Source organism: Pleuronectes platessa, chromosome 14 (assembly GCF_947347685.1).
Source record: "Pleuronectes platessa chromosome 14, fPlePla1.1, whole genome shotgun sequence".
In the NCBI taxonomy this organism is placed as follows: Eukaryota; Metazoa; Chordata; class Actinopteri; order Pleuronectiformes; family Pleuronectidae; genus Pleuronectes; species Pleuronectes platessa.
The window spans coordinates 16,033,564-16,055,946 of NC_070639.1; the positions used below are offsets into that span (position 1 = coordinate 16,033,564).

At 41.5% G+C, this 22,383-nt stretch overlaps 1 protein-coding gene across 1 annotated transcript; it reads left to right on the forward strand.

Annotated features, from left to right (window-relative positions):
• Positions 1-352: 352 nt before the first annotated feature.
• Positions 353-21,437, forward strand: si:dkeyp-118h9.7 (sacsin). The gene is made up of 8 exons (XM_053439069.1): positions 353-669; positions 4,493-4,538; positions 6,055-6,142; positions 6,778-6,889; positions 7,276-7,422; positions 7,530-8,958; positions 9,654-9,742; positions 9,864-21,437. The coding sequence occupies exons 2-8, from the start codon at positions 4,510-4,512 to the stop codon at positions 20,750-20,752; spliced, it is 12,783 nt and encodes a 4,260-aa protein (XP_053295044.1). The 5' UTR covers positions 353-669; positions 4,493-4,509; the 3' UTR covers positions 20,753-21,437.
• The last annotated feature ends 946 nt before the right edge of the window (positions 21,438-22,383 follow it).

Here is a 22,383-nt window from a genome sequence, read left to right on the forward strand (position 1 = left end):
AGCTTAAGGCTAACGAGTTAAAGATAAAGTAATTGAACTCAAACAAACAAGTTAAAAACGTATATTTTGGATTAAAAATATAGAGTTTGGATCTTGTGAGAGATGGACACACGGTGAGAGACACAAGTTTAACCCTTTACAATTTCTTGCATTAGAAGCGTCTAATTAGAGCTGATTGCAAACTTGTGTGAATTGTTTTTTACGTGATGACCTAAACTTCGCAGCCTTTTCCGAGTTGTGCAGGTACAAGTGGCGTTCAAGTACATTTTCTCATTCAGGAAGTTATTTTTCCGATTATCCGGACATTGGTGATAAGAAACACTTGTGTGCAAGTGCAGTGATGTGAGGGTGTGTGCGCTCGCGTGTGCGTGTTCATCACACGCGCGCACGCAAACAGAGTTAAGTTTCGTTTTCCCTGACGCAGCCAAAACAAATGAACCCTGTATGAAGCATTTCTGATGAAACGGTCTCTGGGTAAAGTTTCATTTTGGGTGAACTGGTTCTGACGGAGAGAAATGAAAGAAACAGACGTGAAGCAGGAAACGTCTCGTCACATTGGGGCAGGACATCGTCAGTCTTTATATTCTCTTGATGAGACTCCATTCAGTCAGTCAGTGGACATCCCAGCAGCTGCAGACCTGAGACAACCCGGCGACCCACATGTCTGAGGTAAAGTGATTTTACTGCTATCACTATGAACATATACATTTTATTAGTATATGTTCATATATGTTTGTATTTTTGGTTTATTAATTATGTCCACTTCCTACTTTGATACTTTTGTTGAGCCAGTAAAATCTAAATCACACTTCAAGTCGTGTGAAGGCACAGATGTGGATCGTCTGAGTTGAGCCTAAATTAAGTCAATATTTGTTTATTATTGTAGTGAGCACACGTGTATTGTCGAGATGGAAACTAACTGTAAAACCAGAAAATCCTCTACAGTGGGTCAGTTTAACCTTATAATTTGGAAAAGCTGAAACTTTGCTATGTTAGTCTTGAGTCCACCTGCGAATGCAAGCATCGTTGGTATTTGCATCTTCAGTATGCAGTGTGAGTCAGCTAAATTTATCTGGACATGGAACAGGAAATTGGTTGTTGGATCAAACACCTGGTTTGCCTGAAGGCACCACTAACCTTTTTGAATCTTGATTTTCATTTCATCAGAAAACTGATCTAGAATCAGTCTGTGTGATGAAAGACTATACATTTTTTACAAAAGCATTCTGGGTCTGTGTGTACATGTCTGAACCACACCCTTACTCTTGATATGGCAAACTAATTCAATAAATACATATAGCGATAAACTATTAAATGTAGCTGTAACTGATTTCTTTGCATTTTCTTTCGTCATGCACATGGTGGCGTTAATACAGGGTTAGAGTTTTTGACATTAACAAGTTGCTGATGTTGCTGCAGACATTTTTTAATTCCAGTTGAAACTGTGGAAATAAAGCAGAACTACAAAGGTTGAAACCTGTTTTGTAGGTGGGATTATTTTTGTCTGTGTGCGTTGGAGGGAGGGGCCTCATTGAAAAACCACAGTGATTGTTTTCTGCTGGGAGATGCTCATCCTTCATCACAGGTTGCTGTTTCTCAGAAACTAAACAAGGAAACTGAGTCGTCACATTCTTTCACTCCCCGATACTTAAAAAAATCATATTGAATAACACTTCCTTGTGTCCATTGCATATTAAATACAATTTTTCCACACCATAGTAATAAAGAAGTATAAGTCAAAGCCAAGTACATGACAGGACTGTGTATGGTCAATGTGCAAAAGTGAGGGTGTAGATGAAATGGAAGCCCGGCTGTTGTCTGAAGGCCTCATTACTGTGTATCACTTCTAATGAAGATTGTTATGCATTCATATTGTTGCTGTTAAATGGTGTGTAAAATTTGCTTAGGTGTTGCCTTGTTATTTCATGTGACGTGGTTTGTGGGGGTGAATGTACAATGTTGTGCGAATTTCAGCACACTCACAAAGTTGGTTAATGTTGCCAGATGACGTAACACACTAATTCCCAAATCCTGCCATGTGCCTGGAGATTAGGGTGAATCTCTCCGCCCACTCCCAGTCTCACAGAATAGACATTCAGGCTTGAGATTCTTAAACCGTTACATATTTCTCTGATTCTCTTTTCAGACAGCAGCACCACCATGGAATAAACCCTGGTCCATTAGGACCACAGATTAACATATTCCAAGCTGCTGTTATTCATGACCACAGCGTCATCTGACAAAATCAGCAAACACACAAGTCCAAGACAATGACTGTGATTTAAGCTACAATTACTTATTAAAGAATGTCTCAGGGAGACAATTAGCTGATGATAAGTCACACCATTGTTTTTTGATCAGAATGTTTACATGAGCTGCTACCAGAATATTCCATTCACATTCCCGTTCACATGTTACAGAGCATAGTCTAACCCAGGGGTGTCCAAACTACGGCCCGCGGGCCATCTGCGGCCCGCCATCCATTTTAAATTGGCCCGCCTCAAAAAAATTAAAATTACAAAAAAAAAAAAATTACAAAAAATTAAAATTAGTATATATTTTTTTTAAACTAACAATTTAGTGGCACTGAAATGGCAGTTACTTATAGCACTATTTAGTTTTGCTCTATTTTTGAAGAAATTGTACTTTGATTCTTGTTGTTCTGGGCTTGTACCCTCGAGTAGGGGAGAGCGGGGTAATGTGAGACATTTTTTACATTTGCTCCCCTCTAGGCGAGCTAGAATCATATATCAGTAAAATTTACACATTTCCTATTAATTCAGGATGTTTCCTAGCAATTGAAATTATCAGAATGTCTTCAGGACAAAGGTCAGTGAAAATATGATTGTTTGTAAAAAAGTGGTCTTGTGTCTCACTTTACCCCAGCTTAGGGGTAAAGTGAGACAGACCAGAGAAATCAAGGGGGTAAAGTGATCCACTTACCTTTTCCACTTTAAAACTACCATAACAACACATGTTGTAATAGGTCAATTAAGCACATTTATTATTATTATGATTCATGTGATCTCTTGCACACCCTAGCTTGCCTGCACATTGTTTCTCTGTCCAATTGGCAGGGACAGGGATATTGTTTTTATTCTGCGTATTCAAATGCCAGTTCACGGCACTTAACTGGAGCAAGGCCATGGAACTGGTCAGCTAGTTGTTTCAAGTGCTTGGCCAGCTCCTCCATCTCATCTGTGAATATTCTCTTTGCCTCAGCTACTGCACCCCAGGCTACTGATTTTACTTCCCCTTTCTCTTTTTTCTTTCTGAATCTTTTGAGGGTTGTCTTATCAATATTTCTAACCCTTCCAGCTTTTCTTAAGGACTTCTTTCCTTGCATGACCTCAGCGGCTGCACTCTCCATCTCTGGGAGGGGTGTTTGGCCCCAGGTTGTCTTCCTGGTGTAGTTTCTTTGCATGATGGCTTTTCTACAATGTTTAAGGCATTAAAAATAAAACATATGTAATGTAATATTATACTAAAATATGGTTAAGACTAAACTTAACTTGTGCTTCATGTCTCACTTTACCCCACAGCCAACATTTTAGAAAGAACAACATCTCTTAGCAATTCAGGCTAACATGTATGATATAGGTTTTTCTACCTGAATCAATTTGTTTTGATAAAACAGTTGATGCAAGATAATTTACTTTTACATGCAAAAAGAAAATTTTTGTGAAAAAACATTCTAACCACAGCATCAGCACCAACTTCTCCTTCATGGCAAGGGTGGAATGGAAGGGGCTTGAAAACATAATGATCACATGACCACAAATGTGTTCCGTTGCCTAGATACAGGGGGTGTCTCACATTACCCCACTCTCCCCTTCCCTTGAATGCACTGATTTCAAATCGCTTTGGACAAAAGCGTCAGCTAAATTAATTGTAATGAAATGGACTATGGCCCACTGTATTGTACTACTCAGTTTTGACACTAGGTGGCGCCACGCCCCCGCCCTAAGCTACACGATTGAGGCGCACTGTCAACAGTCCGCTCCAGGGCAGGGGAGCGTGGCGGCGTGAGTGGCCCAGACCTTCAAATTTTTTTCTGTATGTGGCCCTCAGGATAAAAAGTTTGGACACCCCTGCATTAGATGTATGCATATCTATGCAACACGACTAAGATCGGATGCAGGCCTTCAATTATTGCTTAGTCTGAGTATGACATGTAAACAGTATTTTCTGATTATCTGAATAAAGGACAGTGAGACTATTTTCATAAGGGGGTTATTATCAGAATATTGGTGTCTATGTAATCAAAGACAGTGTCAGCTGCCATGCTGTGGGGACAATTAAATGTGATGTAACTTTTCAACGCATTAAAACGAAAGCTCAGCAGCGCTGATGTATTTATGATATGTTTTGTGTATGAACAGTTTGCTTTGTGAAGTGCTCAGGTCTTAACTAATGCTTTTTCAATTTCATTTTTAACACCAGTAACTATGCTGGAGTCATTAGTTGTCACAATAATGTGATTCTGTTACAGCACCCAACGCAGGCAGGATGAGTCAGAAGACAAAGAAAAAAGCTCGGTGAGTTTCACCCGTATCTGTTTATACATTGATGCACTGACCCATTACAGTGAGAGGCACATCGCCTTATGTTTCACTTTTGGTAATTTAGAAGTCAGTGAAGGAAAATTGTGATGAAATGTCTGAGGTACTAATATCCTCAGAAACGTTTGAACTGAAGTTATCCTCAGTGGTCGGCTGTGCAAGGAGGGAGAGCAGGTTGCCCATGAATCAGAAGGTGTCCATGTGTCATTGAGCAAATGACTGTACCCCAAAGTGTGTGAAAGAAAAAGCACTGCATATAGTAGCAATGTCTAAATGTGTGTGTGAATGGGTGACAGAGTGGTCGATAAAAGTAGAAAAGCACTATATAAATACAGTTAATTTACTTGGCTGCAGGACTAGAATACATAGTTTTGTAAACTGCTAGTTTCTTTATGTATCTATTCTTATTGCTCATCATCTCATCTCATCTCATTTTCGTCCGCTTATTCGGGGTCGGGTCGCGGGGGGAGCAGCTCAAGCAGGGGGCCCCAGACTTCCCTTTCCCGGGCCACATTGACCAACTCTGACGGGGGGATCCCGAGGCGTTCCCAGGCCAGTGTTGAGATATAATCTCTCCCCCTAGTCCTGGGTCTTCCCCGAGGTCTCCTCCCCACTGGACATGCCTGAAACACCTCCCAAGGAAGGCGCCCAGTGGGCATCCTTACCAGATGCCCGAACCACCTCAGCTGACTCCTTTCTAAGTAAAGGAGCAGCGGCTCTAATCCGAGTTCCTCACGGATGGCTGAGCTTCTCACCCTATCCCTAAGGGAGACGCCAGCCACCCTTCTGAGAAAACTCATCTTGGCCGCTTGTACCCGCGATCTCGTCCTTTCGGTCATCACCCAGCCCTCATGACCATAGGTGAGGATAGGAACGAAGATCAACCGGTAGATCGAGATCTTTGCCTTGCGGCTCAGCTCTCTTTTCGTTACAACGGTGCGGTAAAGCGAACGCAATACCGCCCCCGCTGCTCCGATTCTCCGGCCAATCTCACGCTCCATAGTACCCTCACTCGCGAACAAGACCCCGAGGTACTTGAACTCCTTCACTTGGGCTAAGGACTCATTTCCTACCCGGAGTAAGCAATCCATCGGTTTCCTGCTAATTGCTCATCATATTAATAATAAATTATTCGAATTCACATCCGAAACAGGCATTTCATTTCCTTATGTCTACAAGAACAAAGTCATATACAGTATGAATCCAAGGAAACACCTGGGGAAGTCAAGTGGAATACCTCTCATGGCTAAACATAACAACCAAATATACAGAATGTGCTTGTATCATTAATTCAGCCTAATATTGTGTTATGATTCTGTTAATAGCTTTCTTTTTTTTAAATGTATTTGTAATTTCTTTTTTGTGCCTTATTTTAGGTACTCTGACTTGACTTGTCTAACCCCACCCTTCCAATCTCTTAAGTACTTGGATGACCCACCTTGTGTTGATTTGGATTCTAACTCTTTTTCTTTAATCCTGCTGCTTGGTTTAGAACGTCCTTCGGGGCAACAGCTCCACCCTTCATTGACTACCTGAAAGATATTCTGCGTCGATACCCAGACGGTGGACAGATTCTGAAGGTTGGTATACAGTCAGTGCTCACATGTCAAATGTTGAAACAAGGCATGGGAATCAAGATATGCTAAACGCTAAAGGCTTAATCCAACGCTTAAAGGGCTTGGAACATACGTTTGTTTTGATCGAAACTGTACGAGCGTTACACAGGAAGATGTTCCAGTGAGCAGATTGTGACATACCGTTACTGATTTAATCAGAACATTTCTCAGGTCAGGGGAAAAGATGCCACGACAGCTAACATTACGCTGCTAGCTTCATTAAAACATGCAAGTTGGTTATATAACGCTCCAGCACCTGACAAAGGTTTATCATTCCCTATGATGAGGATGTATATCTTTCATAAAGATCGTCATCAGAGTAGGCAAAAGGATTTTGTCGGTCTCTACAGACACTTGTCCTCCTCAGAGACCCTGTAATAATCCACTTTGGGATCCTCTACTTAACCTGCTCTGGAGTAAGCTGGCACCATGGTAATTTATGCTGAATTGCCAGCTTAATTACATTATAAGAAATTAATGAGAGCTAAAAACTCTGAATTGAACTCAAAGTTACCCTGATAATCGCAAATCCTGCTTCATACCACAGGCCTCCGGTCTGCTAAACTCTGTTCATGGTCATGATCTTTATTTGTCAACAGGAGCTGATTCAAAATGCAGATGATGGTCAAGCCACAGAAGTGGTTTTCATCCACGATGAGAGAAGCTATGGGACTAAGAGCCTGTGGACTGAGGAACTGGAAAAATACCAAGGTACCAAATTGATAATAGAAATAATTGATTACTTGATGATACAGCTTATAAGTCAACAATCAAAACCCAGTTCTCATGATCACCTGATAAGAAGTATGATACTTAATAATCAACTTCTATGCAGAAATAAAGCAGCCTCTGCAATGTAATGTATGTAACGTTAGACCACAAAAGATCCCAAGATTACTATAATATTAGTTACAGAGGTTTACTCAACAGTTTTAAATACTTGATCTGACCAGGAAATGTCTACAGTATTTCTACCTCAGTTTTTGTGGCGTTGGACTTCAAATTCAACAGTTTGAGAGAAACTGGAGAACCTTAATGAACCCTTGCATGAATTGATGAAATGCCATAAGGACTTTTCTCTGTAACTAACTTTTTAGGTCCCGCTCTCTATGCATACAACAATGCTGCATTCACTGATGATGACTGGGAAGCTATTCAGAGGGCAGGGAGGAGTGACAAGCGCAATGACCCAAACAAAGTCGGGAGGTTTGGAATCGGCTTCAACTCTGTCTACCACATAACAGGTAAATACACTTACCTTACCACTTATGTGCCTAATAGTCCAAGTATTAGTATTAGATAAAGTATGTTGCGAAATAACGGCAAAATATCAATCTTATCTTATTTACAGATGTGCCGAGTATATTCAGCTCAGCGCACCTTGGCTTGTTGGACCCCCAAGAAAAGATATTTGGAGACAGAAATGGAGGTTATCTGTGGTCTTTGGATGATCCAGAACACCAAGAAGCTCTGACGTTCATGCATGATCAGTTCCAACCCTTTCGAGATATAGTTTCACTTGTGAGCGAACAAGAGTGGTCAAAAGTCATCATGGAGGATCAGCGCTTTGACGGCACAATTTTCAGATTCCCTTTGCGCAACGAGACATCAGAAATTTCAGATAATCTGTATGACTCTGACAAGGTAGTTGAGCTTTTCGACAGCTTCATTGCAGATGCGGACCAGAGCCTCCTGTTCCTCAAAAATGTAACTTCTGTGTCACTGATACATATCGACGTACATGGCACTGTGAAGACCAGACTTAAGGTGATATCCTCAGTGCCCACGGATGTCGTTTTGAAGTCAGAAGACGAGTCAGTCATTGAGAGTTTAACAAGGTTCAAACTGATCACCCTCCATGCAGACGCCCACAGAGAAACAACGTGGCTTGTGACAACATGTACCATGAAGGAAGGCATTGTAGAAAATCTAGATGCACTCGCAGAAAAGTTAAAATTTTTGCCTCAAGTTGACTTGGCCTTCCCTTGTGGAGAGCGAACAGACAGCAGCGAAGGTCGACTGAGCTGCTTTCTCCCCCTCCCAAACAATGAGTCCAACAAAACAGGACTACCACTTAATGTCAACGCATGCTTTGGTCTCACAGACAACAGAAGACACATCAAGTGGGAAGAGGAAGACCAGAGACATGATGAACATGCCATGTGGAATGAACTGCTAATGAAGGAGGTGCTCCCACATGCATACCTCACCATCATTCAAGATGCTATCAAACTTGCCAAGCAGGCTGTTCTGCCTGTCTGTTCTGTGTACGATTTGTGGCCAGATATCGCCAAGATAGAGCACAAAGAAAAATGGGGTGCTGTTGGTCTGGATGTTCTCAGTCACTTGTTCTCACAGGATGTGGCTCTCCTCTCTCTAGCAAAAGATGAACGGCAATTCATCACTCTATCAGAAGCTGTGTTCCCCTGTAATGGTCCAACAAGCTCTGAAATACTGGCCGCCATTAAAAACACTTTGGTTTCCTGTGGAGAAAATCTTGTCACATTACCGGGACCTGTTGCAAGAGCCATACGTGAGGCCTGTCCTGTCAGCAGCCTGACATACGTGACGCCAGCTTTCTTGAGGAACATTCTCCGCAACCCTGGTGCGCTTAACATCCCTAAAGATGACAAACTATGTCTTTTGGAGTTCATATTGAGTGATGGAGAATACAGAGAACTTGAGGGTCTTCAGCTGCTACCACTCAATGATGGCTCTTTCAGATCTTTCACAGACAGAGAGGAGGACACTGCTTTAATAGACAGCGATGAATTTCCCAGGTAAAATATATTTATAATAAAATATTATTCATATAAATAAAATGAACAGCATGAGACAAACACCCACAATCTTGATAGAGGCAAAATTTGGGTTTGGGCTTAAAAATCACAATGTATTATGCTATTGTCGTCAAACTGCATCTGTCATGTAACTACTTTGGTTTATTTATGATGAGTGATTAACGTAATGGTAGTTTGATAAAGATGGATAAAAAAAAAAACTTAGCCAAACCCTGGATTTGTAGAATCTTTACACCCCTTGTACATTTGTAGGTAGGGTACGTCCGGTCGTATACATTGGGCTTGTCAGAGCTTTTTTGTAGAAAATAACTGCACACCAGTGTGGTTGTTCCTTGGCCCACAGCCAAACTCAATTGCTCTGATTTTTAACGATGTGATTTGTTCCTGTAACATAGAAAACACCATTGATATGGCTCATTGTTTTTTTTAAGTTTAGCCTGAACCCTAACCCCAGATCTCAACCCTTTATACAAGTTATAATGTACTGTATTTATAGTTTGGTCCCTAATCATATAAATTGGCAGTTGTTTCCCGAAAGTGAATCTACTGATTGGCTTACTCTTGCTTGCTTCAGTATTTTATTTGACAATGCATATGGTCTTAAGCAGTTTCCGATCTTCTCTTCCAATAGATTGAATCTAGACTGATATAAACATATGCTATCTTTTGTGCAGAGCCTTGCTGCCATGCTGCGAACACCTCTTCATCCCTGATGATCTCAGTCCAGCCTGCATTACCCACCTGAATGAACTGGCCAGAAAAGGTATGGATGTGATTTTATAGAAAACAGTGATTTAAAAGTGAATTGCGTCTGTAATTTGCATGTTGTTTCACTACATCAACATATATTTATACATATATTGATCCAAAAATGTGTGTTTCAGATTTCTACAAGGTCATCAACATTGACGCAGACCAAGTGGCTGACTACACAAGGAGGTTTTTGCCATCAGACTGGAAGCAGACCAGGACGGGGCTCGTTACCTGGAACATCGGCTGCAGTCAACACCCACCTTTAAAATGGCTCCAACAATTCTGGAAATTTCTCAACACTCACTTTAAAGAGTTAAGTCAATTCACTGAAATACCATTAATACCTATCAGCCCCCTGTCTGTCAGTCAGGTTGTGTCACTAGCACAACTACAAAAGAGCACAACCCTCATCTTTCAGAAAAGCAAAAACATTAGCTTGCCAGATGAAATAGCTCAGTTGTTGAGCAAAGCCGGTGGCACAGTGGTGAAAGGAAACGAATGGCTCCAGCACATAGACTTAGACTCTTACGTGCTGTGCCCATCTCCGAGGAGCGTCATGAAAGTATTGGTGAATTTAGACCCTCAGAATCTCATTGGAGAACTCATGACGGCCTCTCACACAACACGAGAAGAGCTGAAAGATTATCTCTCTCGTCTGGATTCTCTCTCAAGGAGTGAGAATGATTTACTCTCAAAGTTACCTCTCTTTCAAACCATGAGAGGAGTGTGTTCCGCAGCTCAATCAAAGAAGGCTGTTCTTCTGACATCTGGTCTAACAGTACCAACAGAGCTCCCAATGCCTGATTCAGTTGTGCAGTGTGCTACTGAGGCTGATCGCAGATTGTTACAGCTGCTCAACATTAGTCTCTTGGACACAGCCGAAGCAGTCCTTCTCCTCGTTGCCTGTATTGAGAAGAGATCTTGCAGCAAAGACGACACAGAGAAAATCATGACTTGGATTTTGCAGAATGGTAATATCCTTTTCTCTCAGAATAAAACCTTGAGACAAAGATGCAAGGACTTGAGCTTCATTGAGGTTAACGGACAGCTGAAAAAGGCCTCAAACTTTTTGGATCCAGGAATTACATCTTTCTCAGTCATTTTTGACTCAAATCTCTTCCCCCCACATCTATACACTGACACACCACAAATGCTTCAAAGCCTAACAGATCTTGGATTGCTAAATAATAAAGAAGATTTGTCATCTCAGCACTTGTTGAATGCCGCCACACTGATTGACAAAATGCATGTTTCCTCTCCAACTGAGGCTGAGAAAAGAGCTCAGGTGCTCCTAAAGTTGTTGGATGGCAATAAACTGCTGTCAAAATTTTCAGATAAGGAGCTTCAAAGCTTTAAAAAGCTCAAATGGATCCCATGTAATCAACCTGGTTATGAAAAATCTCAGAAAATTGGTTTCTTCTGCCCAAATGAAGTAAGACATTCTGATTTCAAGGACATTGTTGGATATGTAATGCCTCTACTGGGAAATGTCACTGACAGAGTAAGCAACAAACTTGGTCTCAAATGTCGACCCCCACCAGAAAAAGTAATGGACAATTTATCGGTTCTGACATCAAAGGTCCAGAAAATGGTTGATCCTGACAGAGATGTGGATTTCAAAAGGGAGCTGCATAGCATTTACAGACACATGCAAGAGGACATCTCTGAATTTGCGACAATGATAAACGGGGACACACGCTGGCTGTGGAGCCACAACCAGTTTGTTTCACCTAAGGATCTGGTTCTTGACTACCCACCTAATCTAGACCTGAGCTCTTACATTGGAAAGGTGCCCGCTGAATTCCTGTCATACAAGAAGTTGCTCAAGGAATCAGGCCTGAGAACGCTGATTTCAGATGAAGAAATCATTGGCATTCTGCATTCTATCCAGCAAAATATTGAAGGAAGGCAACAACCATGTGCAAGTTCCTCTGAGGTAGAAGTGTCAATAGAAATTCTTAACTGGCTTTGGAGAGAGAAGAAGGCTGTTAAGGATGACATCCCAGTGCCAGTCATGTTAGAAGGTGAACAATACACGCTGCGACCAGGGTCAACAGCAGTCTTCTGTGATGTCAGCAAAAATGGGTTGAAAGATCTTAAGTGCAGCCAGGAGGAAATTCAGGTTCTACATGAGGAAATCCCAAAAGCAACAGCTGAATGGTTGAACATTACATTTCTCAGTACATTTATCCTCAATCCAGAGTTAGTGGGAATAGAGCAGTGTGGGCAATCTGAGCCAATAACAACAAGGATTAAAAACATTCTTAAAGAATACGATGAAGAAAGTGATATATTCAAAGAGCTAATCCAGAATGCAGAAGATGCTGGAGCAGAGGTCTGCAAATTCCTGGTGGATTTCCGAGTGCACAAAGATCCCCCTGAAAGTCTCATTGACCCTGACATGGCCCTTTGTCAAGGACCTTGTCTTTGGGCATTTAATAATGAGCAGTTCACAGCTGAGGACTGGAAAAATATTGTCCGAGTTGGCGCTGCTTCAAAAGAAACCAAAGTGGAAAAAATTGGAAAGTTTGGACTTGGATTCAATACTGTGTATCATGTGACAGATGTTCCCTCCATCCTGAGTGGCAACAGTCTTCTCATTCTTGATCCAAATGTAACTCATCTTAAAAAGCACATCAGGCACAAAACAAATCCTGGACTCAAGCTTGATCTCTCTAATCAGCAACTTTTCCGTTGGTTTCCTGGTCAGTTCGGACCATATGAACACATTTTTGACTGCAATTTCAGCAAACAAAGTCCTCCTGAACCCTATTCAGGCACTCTGATCAAACTACCCTTTCGTACTGAAATAGAAGCTCTCCAATCAGAAATAAGCACAACGGTGTATCACAAACACAATATTCTCACTTTTCAACAGCACTTAACTAAGAATTCACAAACTCACCTGCTTTTCCTCAAGAAAGTCAATGCATTAACTCTACAAACAATCTCCAGCAATGCATCCACTCCACCAAGAGATGATGAAATAGAAGCCGTTGTAACTGTCTCCAAAACCGTTGTGAGTGCAGTGAGGATTCCTGATGAATCATTTGTGTCGAAGCAGGATCAGGCTGAGAAATCACTGTTGAAGCTTGATGAGAAATGTAAAGAGGTCATTGACTCCACCACAGTGAGTGTTGTACAAATCACCAGTCAGCAGTCTGGAGTGACTGAAGTCCAGTCCTGGCTCCTGTACAACTGCTTTGGAACAGATAAGTCTTTAAAAATGGCCCTTGAAAAAAACAAAGGAGCCAAGTTCTCTTTGCCCATAGGGGGGGTTGCTGTGCCTTTGCAAAATAATCCAACATCCGGGAAACTGGCCTCATCACAAACGGATCTTGTTGGACAGGCATTTTGCTTCCTTCCTCTTTCCATTCACACAGGTCTTCCAGTTAATGTAAATGGTACATTTGCCGTAACAAGCAACCGAAAAGGTCTGTGGGAGAGTGGGGTGAAAAATGACTGGAACAAAGCCCTTCTACAGGATCCTGTGTTGAATGCATATGTCATGACACTTTTGACACTGAAAATGTCTGAAATCAACCAACTGGACGATTACTGTTATCACACCTTCTGGCCTGATAGAGAGAAAGTGAGTGAAACTTTCAAGCCTTTGGTGGATGCGTTTTACTCCACCATTGCCCAGAACAACAAGGGTCCAGAGCTCTTTAGTGACGGAGAACATTGGTGTTCAATGGACACTGTCATATTTCTACATGAGAGCATTGAAGAGGATGAGGACGTCAGTGAACTTGTCACACAGCTGTGCAAGAAATATCTAAAACCACCCAACATTGTTGTTCCTCTTCCACTATGGCTGAAAAATAGCTTCAAACAGGCAGGCCTGGAAAAGGTTGTACAGAACAGAACATGGAACTGGGAAAGGTTTTACCAAGAGGTAGTGTTTACCAACCTTGATACCATCGACCCTGTGAGCAGAGATAGGCTTTTACTGCATGCTATCGATCTTCAAGTCACAGGGATTGACAATCGACTCATCAGCGAACCATGCATTCCCACAACAGACGGAAAGCTGCAGTATATCAACAAACTTGTGGATCCATCAGGGAAAGCTGCCTGTCTTTTTGAACCAGAAGAGGGGCGCTTGCTTGGTGGGACAAAAAATGACTTTTGCTCCCCTAAAAGGATCAAGCGCTTGTTGGAACTTGGAATGGCAAGTGACGATCTCCCATTGGAAGAAATCACAGAAAAAGCAGGCACAATCCCCCAAACCTGGAGCACTGACAGAGAGAAAGCATATGAGAGGTTGAGATGCCTTCTTACACTTATGAAACATCACATTTATGAGGAAGACTCCCCCCAATGGGTAACACTGAGGAAGACGAAATTTCTTCCAGCATTTTCCCCTGGTGACGTGACAATGAAAGGAAATGCAACACTCAGAAGGCCCACTGATGTGTTTAGTGACAAATACAGACTTCTTGTGGACATGACACAACCTGTGCTGGATCATATCAATCTGAAAATACACAACAATGATCCGATCCTTCAAGTCTTAGGAGTTCATGACAGTCCAAGTCCTGAGACAGTGCTTCAGCAGCTGGAAGAAATGTCGAAGCAGTCTCAATCCATTGACCAACCTATGCTTCATGAAAGAGCACATGAGTGCTATAAGTTTCTAAACCAGGGGCTCGGTGAGTCCGAGAACTCCACTGTTATCTCTCAGAGGGCCAATTCATTCCCTTTCATACTTGTAGGCAGTACATTTATAAATGTGAACTGTGTAGCTGAAAACGAGCATTTTGAAGCAAAACCGTACCTGCATGTACTTCCACAAGGCTTCAGAAGTTTCACAAAACTTTGGAAATGTGTAGGTGTTGAGGAAAAATACACAATCAGTCAGTTTGAAACTGTGCTCCAGAACTTGCACTGTCAACATGGAAACAAGCCCCTGCCAAAGAGTGATCTGTCAATGTGCCTCACAATTCTAAACAAAGGGATATTTGAGGCAAAAGAGAAAGCAACAGTTGACTGCCTGATACCCAATGAACATGGAGTTTTGCAACCTGCAAATGAGCTGTTTTACGATGACAGCCCATGGATGCCAGTGGCTACTGGTGTCACATTAAGCCACAAGAATATCGCACGTGCTATGGCTCAGCACTTTGGAATAACAACAACTAGGCATCATACTCTGAAGAGCTACGAAGCTGACATTTCACCATTTGCATTTCAGTTTGAACAGCATGAGGATCTGACAGTTCGAATCAAAAACATAATTTCAGCCTATCCGTCAAAAAAGGATATCCTTAAAGAGCTAATCCAAAATGCTGATGATGCAGAAGCAACAGAAATCCACTTTGTGTGGGACAAACGACAGCATGGCAAAGAAAAAACTTTTGGGAAGAAATGGAACCATCTGCAAGGTCCAGCACTGTGTGTATTCAACAACAAAGTATTTTCTGATGCTGACCTGGCTGGAATTCAACACCTGGGAGAAGGAGGGAAGCACAACACTCCAGGAAAGACAGGAAAATATGGGGTTGGATTCAACTCTGTTTACCATTTGACTGACTGCCCCTCAATCCTCACTGGAGATGAATTACTGCTCATTTCTGATCCCAATCAAAAATACATTGAAGGTTCGTCAGACAAACCACTTCCTGGCATTGGCTATAAACTAGCTGATGAATTCAAGAACATGTACATGGACGTCTACAAATCCTTTCTTCCAGACAACTTCACTCTCAAAGACGGCACCATGTTCAGATTACCTCTACGGATTGGTACCATGGCAAACAGCTCCAACATATCAAAGCAGGGAGTCACTGACGATGACATGAGAGAACTGTGCTCTGCTCTCTCCGAAGATCCTGAAGGATTAATTCTGTTTCTGAAAAACATCTGCAAAATCAAAGTCCATGAAATCAATCCTTCAGGAAAACTCACAACACTCTATGTGGTTGAAAAACGTCTACAACAGAAAAGCAGAGAAGAAAAGGATGCTTTTGTAAAACTTCAACAAGAAGCACTTCAATCTGACGAGGTAGCTTCACCACACACCACGATTTATGAAACCACAATTTCAACCTCAAGTAAAAGACTAAGTAAGTGGATTGTTGCAGAGCAGTTTGGCTCATTCAAAAACAGTGATGGAAGGGAAACAATATCAGAGAAACTTCCCCAAGCAGCAATAGCAGCACGTGTGAGCCTAAAGGAAGAAAGTAAGGCTCCTGGCTGTTTGGATTTTAAAGGCGAAGCATTTTGTTCACTTCCTTTGCCTGGCATCACAGGACTTCCAGTGCACATCAACGCAAACTTTGAGGTAGACTCTTCCAGGAGAAGCCTTTGGAAAGAAGATGGGCAAAGTCAGAAAAGTGAGTGGAATGAATTATTGAAACAGAGTGTCATTGCTCCACTGTACGCAGATCTCCTTCATTACATCAGCCAAAACATTTCAAAGACAAAGGTGTCATTTAGATCTTTGTGTTTTCTCTTCAATCATTCGTATTTGTTTTTTTGGCCAACTGTGTCCAAAGATGTTGATCAGAATTGGCATGAAATGATACACGAGGTGTACAGATCAATCAAGGAAAAAGGCCTAAATGTGATTCCTGTGATGAGAAGATCAACGCATGTACTTGTAGGCCGCACATTTATTGAATACTCTTTTGACTGGGGTGACATCAGAGAAACTGAGGCAACAAAGGCACTTTACCTGACACATTCAGACGATGAGAAGATGAATCTCATTTTGGAAGATCTGGGAATGAAATTGGTTCCCTCTACTACTAAAATGCAAGAAGTCTGGAAAAGCTTCAAATCTGCCGGTATTAAACTGAAAGACGTGAATCCTTCAACTGTACGGACTTTCCTGAAGGAAAAACCTCTCCATGACCCAAAGCAAACAGATGAAGCATTACCACTGCCCATAACTTCCACTCTGATCAGTGATGATAAAAGATGTTCAGAGCTTCTGGGATTCTGCTTAAAAGATCTCTTGTTGCCTAAGGTCACCAAGGACGACGCTAGTTTACTCGATGGGCTTCCACTTCTCCTCACAAGAGATCAAGTTTTGAGAGTGTTCAACTCCAATTCTCCTAAACTGATATCACCATACGAGATTTTGTTCTTTGACTACATGGACCAATTTGCAGATTATCCAACCAACCAAGATCACATGACTGTTCTGCAAAGATTTAACCTCGTCAAAAGTCTGAAACTTCCCCTTGCAGCAAAATATCTGAAGCCATTAATTCAGCATCATCTTGAAAACTGTGCTGTTGATCCAGACAGTGGTCTCCATGTCCCAAACCAGACAATGTTGGTGTGGTTGAATTCACTTTGGACATTCTTAGCAAGTCAAATTAAACCTGCAACAGCCAGTGGTGACGAACAATCTCTGACATTCAGCGATGTGAGGCAGCTTTTCAGTGACTGCTACATTCTACCGGTTGTGTGTCCAAGATTAAACAACAAGTGCTTCTTAAAAACAATGAAAGACATGCAGAGTGTGATTCAGTTTGCCCCAGAAAGATCAGACATCCTCTTCAAACTTGGTTTCATGAAGCTCAACAATACATTCTTCTCCAAGACACATGTAGATCGACAGATACATTCGTTTCTATGCTCTGAGCTTATGGATGTGAATGATGCAAGCTGTGTGCTGGACCAGCTTTTTAACATTGACCACTCAGAGTTTTCCCAGCTCTCCTCTGATGAGAAAAGTGAGCTTCAGAGCTTCCTGCACTCTGGAGTAGCTAAGGCCAAAGACACTCAAGACTTCCAGCGGAAGCTCAGGTCCCTGCCATTATTTGAAACAATATTTGGTGAAAGAGTGAGGATTGATGGACACAAGGAGGTATTCATTCTCAAGAGTGAACAATTGGGGAAGTTTCCGGATTTGTTCCTCCTGCACAACAGCAACACCATTTTTCTCAAAAACTACCATCTGTCACAATCACTAAACATCAAAATCCTGACTGATATGGAGTTTTTAATAAAGTTCATTCTCCCTGTTGTACACACACTCACAGAGAAGCTGGCGCTTCAGTGCTTCAAGCTCTTACTGTCACTGCAACATGATTCCAAGTATGGTCAATACAAGAACGAAATCATCTCCTCGATGAAGACGGTCAAATTGATTCGCAATTCCCAAGACCGTTTGGAGACAGCATCATATTTCTTTGATGATAGCATCGAGCTATACAGGAAAATGTTGCCCCAGGAGAGATTTGTGCCTGAGAGATTTTGGTCTGAGGTTGATGAAAAAAATCCACAAAGAAAAAGAGAAGCCAAAGTGCTGCTCATGGAACTTGGAATGAAGCATGTGCTGTCAAATGATGAAATAATAACTTTTGCACAGCAGCTGGAATCAGAAGCAAAAAATAACTTTCCGCTTCAAGAGCTGAAAGATAAATCCTCATTACTCTTTAAAAAAGCCTTAACTAAAGTGAGTGAAAAAAACAATGAAAAGTTGCTGGAGCGCATAGCTGACATCAAATTCATTTTCCCCGTGAGAATTAAAAAAGAACTGTGTGACTATCACCGACCATTCGTCCCTGAGGGAAGTGCTGTTCCAATCAGAGGCTCTTTGATGGAAATAGATCCCAAGCATCAAGAATTGATTTGGTCTTCAATGCCGATCATACATTTACCAGTTTATCAGTCGCCGGAGCTGCTGCAGAGGATGAAAAATTCAGGTGCCCATGATCAACCACCTCCACAGTGTGTAACCAGCAACATGAGCAACATCTGTCACTCTCCCTGTCAAACTGAAAAGTTGATTAAAACCCGTGCTATTGTGTTTCGAAGTTCCTACGCCTTCCTGCAAACAAACACGTTTGACAGTCAACCACTGGCTGGTCTTCCCATTGTATTGGTTGAAAAAGACAAAGAACTTGTGAAGACTGAAGACACGTGTCTTTTCTTCCCCTTTCACAATGAATTCAGACCATATTTGTACGAAATTCCTGGAGTTGATACAATTTACGAAGAGTTCTTCAAGACAATAGGTGTTAGGGAAAAACCTACTGCTGTGGAGTATAGTAACGTTCTGGCAGCAATTTGTGCCGAGACTTGTGATAAACCACATCTAAACCCAAACCAACTTGAGACTGTAAAACGTGCTGTTGAGATGTTGTTTCGGTTAATAAAAGGCCAAGGAGACAAGTCCCTTGTTAAAGATGTGAAGTCTTTGTATCTTCCTGCAGTAGATGGTAAATTATACCTCTCATGCACACTGTACTACAATGACACGACATTTGAGGCCGAACGGTTAGAAGAAGCCTTGGAGGGTGAGGTCCTGTTGCTTGGGAAACTCAGCGAATGCCATTTGGGGAAAGACACCTATGAGCATCATCGGCTGGTGAAGTTGCTCCCTCCAAACCTTCAGCCAAAAATGCTGTCTCATGTCATCGAGGAGAAAGTAGTGGAATTACACATTGAGCTTTGTGAGTTTGAGACCGACTGTGAATTCAGTGGATGGTTTGAACAACATCTGTCCTCATATGCATTCAGACATGGACTCATTTGTCTCATCAGAGCAGGGTCTCAAGGGGAAATAAAGCACGAAGATGCCGCTGACATGTGCGAGAAGATTTTTGGCAGTATTCAGATCGTCTGCTGCAAAAACCTGGAAACAAAGCTTTGGCTGAAGGAACAGCCGCTAGAAAAAACTGCCACTGAAAATGATGTTTTTGTCACACGAGGGCAACAAGGCTGCATATTTTACCTAAAACACAATGATGACATAGTTATGAAAGTTATAACTGAAGTCACTATGACACTGATAAAGGAGATTATTGCTCTTTTAGGCACCAGAATTAAACCATTTCACCTTCCAGTCCTTGGACAACTTCTTTTGTGTGACAGTTTACAAGAAGTTCAGAAAACTCTGGCCAAGAATAAGATCCAAGAAAGCACTGAAACTAAAAGTTTGCTTTTCACACCACCAGCCCCTGGGACAGAAGTACCAAAGGAATGGCATGATTCCTTAGACATGAACATCCTCAATAACTTTGAGGAGGGGGAATATGTTGGCTACAGCACTGACGACAAGTATATTTATGCAGTTATTGTTGAAGAACTGCCTGGAAACTCTGGGCAGCTTTCACGCAGATACAAAGTCAATATTGGAGAAGAGGAGCCAATTGAAGTCAGTTGTCTCGACATATACCAGATTAAACGAGAAAAGAAAGCAAAACCTGGGAGGAGTTGCAAATCCGGTTCTTGCATGGAGCTGGAGCTGCTGGTGGGAGCTGTGCCGCCTCATTCCCAGTCATCATCTACAAGAACCTTACCAGCCTCTGTTGATGACGCTAAAAGGGAAATTGATCAGTGCTTGGCAGAGATATGGACTCTTCCTGCGGAGGAGAGGCACAAAGCCATCAAGCGACTGTACCTCAGGTGGCATCCTGACAAAAATCCTGACCACCAGTTTCTTGCCACTGAGGCATTCAAATACTTGATGAGTCGAGTTGAAGAGCTCAGCACAGGCAAAGGCAAAAGCGGAGGCTCCTCCTTTTCAAGGGGTCACCAGGATTTCAGAGACTTCTACAAGCAATGGGATCAAGAGGCACGGTATCACCGAAGTAATCGAGCGAGATTCTCTGGTGGCGGTTTTTGGACCGATAATGGAAATGTCCCACAGCCGAACAAAGAGGAGGCGCAGCGCTGGTGCAGACAGGCTCGCTGTGATCTCAATGCAGCCAACAAGGACACCGGTGGGGGAAGCACAGAATGGTGTTTGTTCAAAGTCCATCAAGCAGTGGAAAAGTCTCTTACAGCCGCAGAGTATAAAAAGCACGGCCGTCCTGTCTCTGGCAGCTCCATCACAGCCCTTGCTACACGAGTTTCCGGCTACAACCTCCAACTGACAAATCTGCCTCAAATAGTGCAAAATTTGCAGATACTGGGAGTGGACGCCAAAAAGACTCAGTATCCCAACTTCCATCGGTATCCCCATATTCCAAACGGACAGTTCAAATCTGAGAACGAAATGCAAGCACTGGAGAAAGCATCTGAGCTCCTCAGTGCAGTTGAGGCGTATGTGAATTAGCAATTCGAGTCATGTAATGCTGAAAGGTAAATTCTAAGTCTTTATGTTTTTTTTTAAAGTCTCTCTTTTTAGACTAATTTCCCCATATGATTTGTTACTGAAATGTAAAATAACAGATTTTGTGCCCGGTTGTAAACGTTTGACATCTCACTGAGGATCAGTACATTCATTATCATTTATAACTTCTCATTAGGGTTCAGTACTGTCACCACACAACTTATATCATGAAAATGCAGATATCAAATAATTGTTGTTGTGATGTCAACATGTATGAATACTGGCTAAGGACCAGAATTATCACTCTTCTACTTTGTTATGTTCTATTAGTGTCTATAACCACTCACTGAGGACCAATATACAGTGATCAATGTGTGACTGTTATGAATTGTGGCCAACATTTATGGCTTCTTTCTGTGGGCCTGTTCATCAACTGTACTTTATGTTCTATTATTGTTTTTAAGTACTCACTGAGCATAAATATACAGTGATCGATTTATGTCATAAAAATACATGTTCCTCTTCAGTTTTGTTAACTTTAATAGCTACTTGCGGAAAACCCAAGTAATCTCTGTGCCACTTTGTTTTGAAAATGCAAGTGCAAAAGTTTTCCTGCTATAATTTTGAACCTTTTTCCTGTTAAAAAAATTTATAAAAAATTAAAGTACAATAAAGGATGAAAAGTTTACTCCTGTTTCATGTTTGTTTTGGAGTCTTCTCACAGGTTATGTATTGTAAGAAGGTTTTGACAGATTATTGTGTTTGTAATATGGCTAAATCCTACACAGCATGTGTGTATGTACAGCATCACTTCCAGTTAAGCTTGTGCTCTGTGTGAATGGGGTGTGCCCAGCATTCTTAATTATGACTATTATTATTATTCTTAATATATAGAACAAACAAAAGTCATTGCTTTTTTTCTTTTAGAACAACAAAAGAAACCACTGTTAGCACTGTTGGATCACAGCAAGAGGGTCCCCGGTTTGAATCCCTGACTGGCCGGGGTCTTTCTGAGTGTACTTTGCAGGTTCTCCCTTCGGTTTTCACTGGCTTCCTCCTGCAGTCTAAACAAATGAAGGCTTGGGTCAGGTTCACTGGAGACTCTATCGTGTCTGTAGGTGTGGATATGAGTGTGAATGGTTGTTTGTCTCTGTATGTTGGGCCTGAGATGCATTATTCAGGGTTCAGTGTGTTTCAGTGATTTCTATTGGAATTAATTGAATATTAAATAATCTTTCACTAGTGTTTTTAGGACTGATAAACAATATTTATATCAAGAGTGGGTCATCTATACTAGGGCTGCTCGATTATGGAAAAATCATAATCACGATTATTTTGGACAATATTTAAAACATGATTATTCAAACGACTACTTTTGAGTTTGAAAACATTATGCATTCATTCAGTATTTCTCTCCCAAAAAAGGCTTTGTAACAGAACTTTGAAATTTACTCTCATAATTAAATATACTGACATTTATGGTGAACGCATCCAAAGCGTTTTTTCAAAATAAACTGTTGACATGGAGCATATACAAAATGCATAATTGAAAAATTATATTCACAAGAAGTATATATCGTCGCACGGGTCATTTTTATGAATAACATTTTGACTATCAATTTAGAGATTTTCCA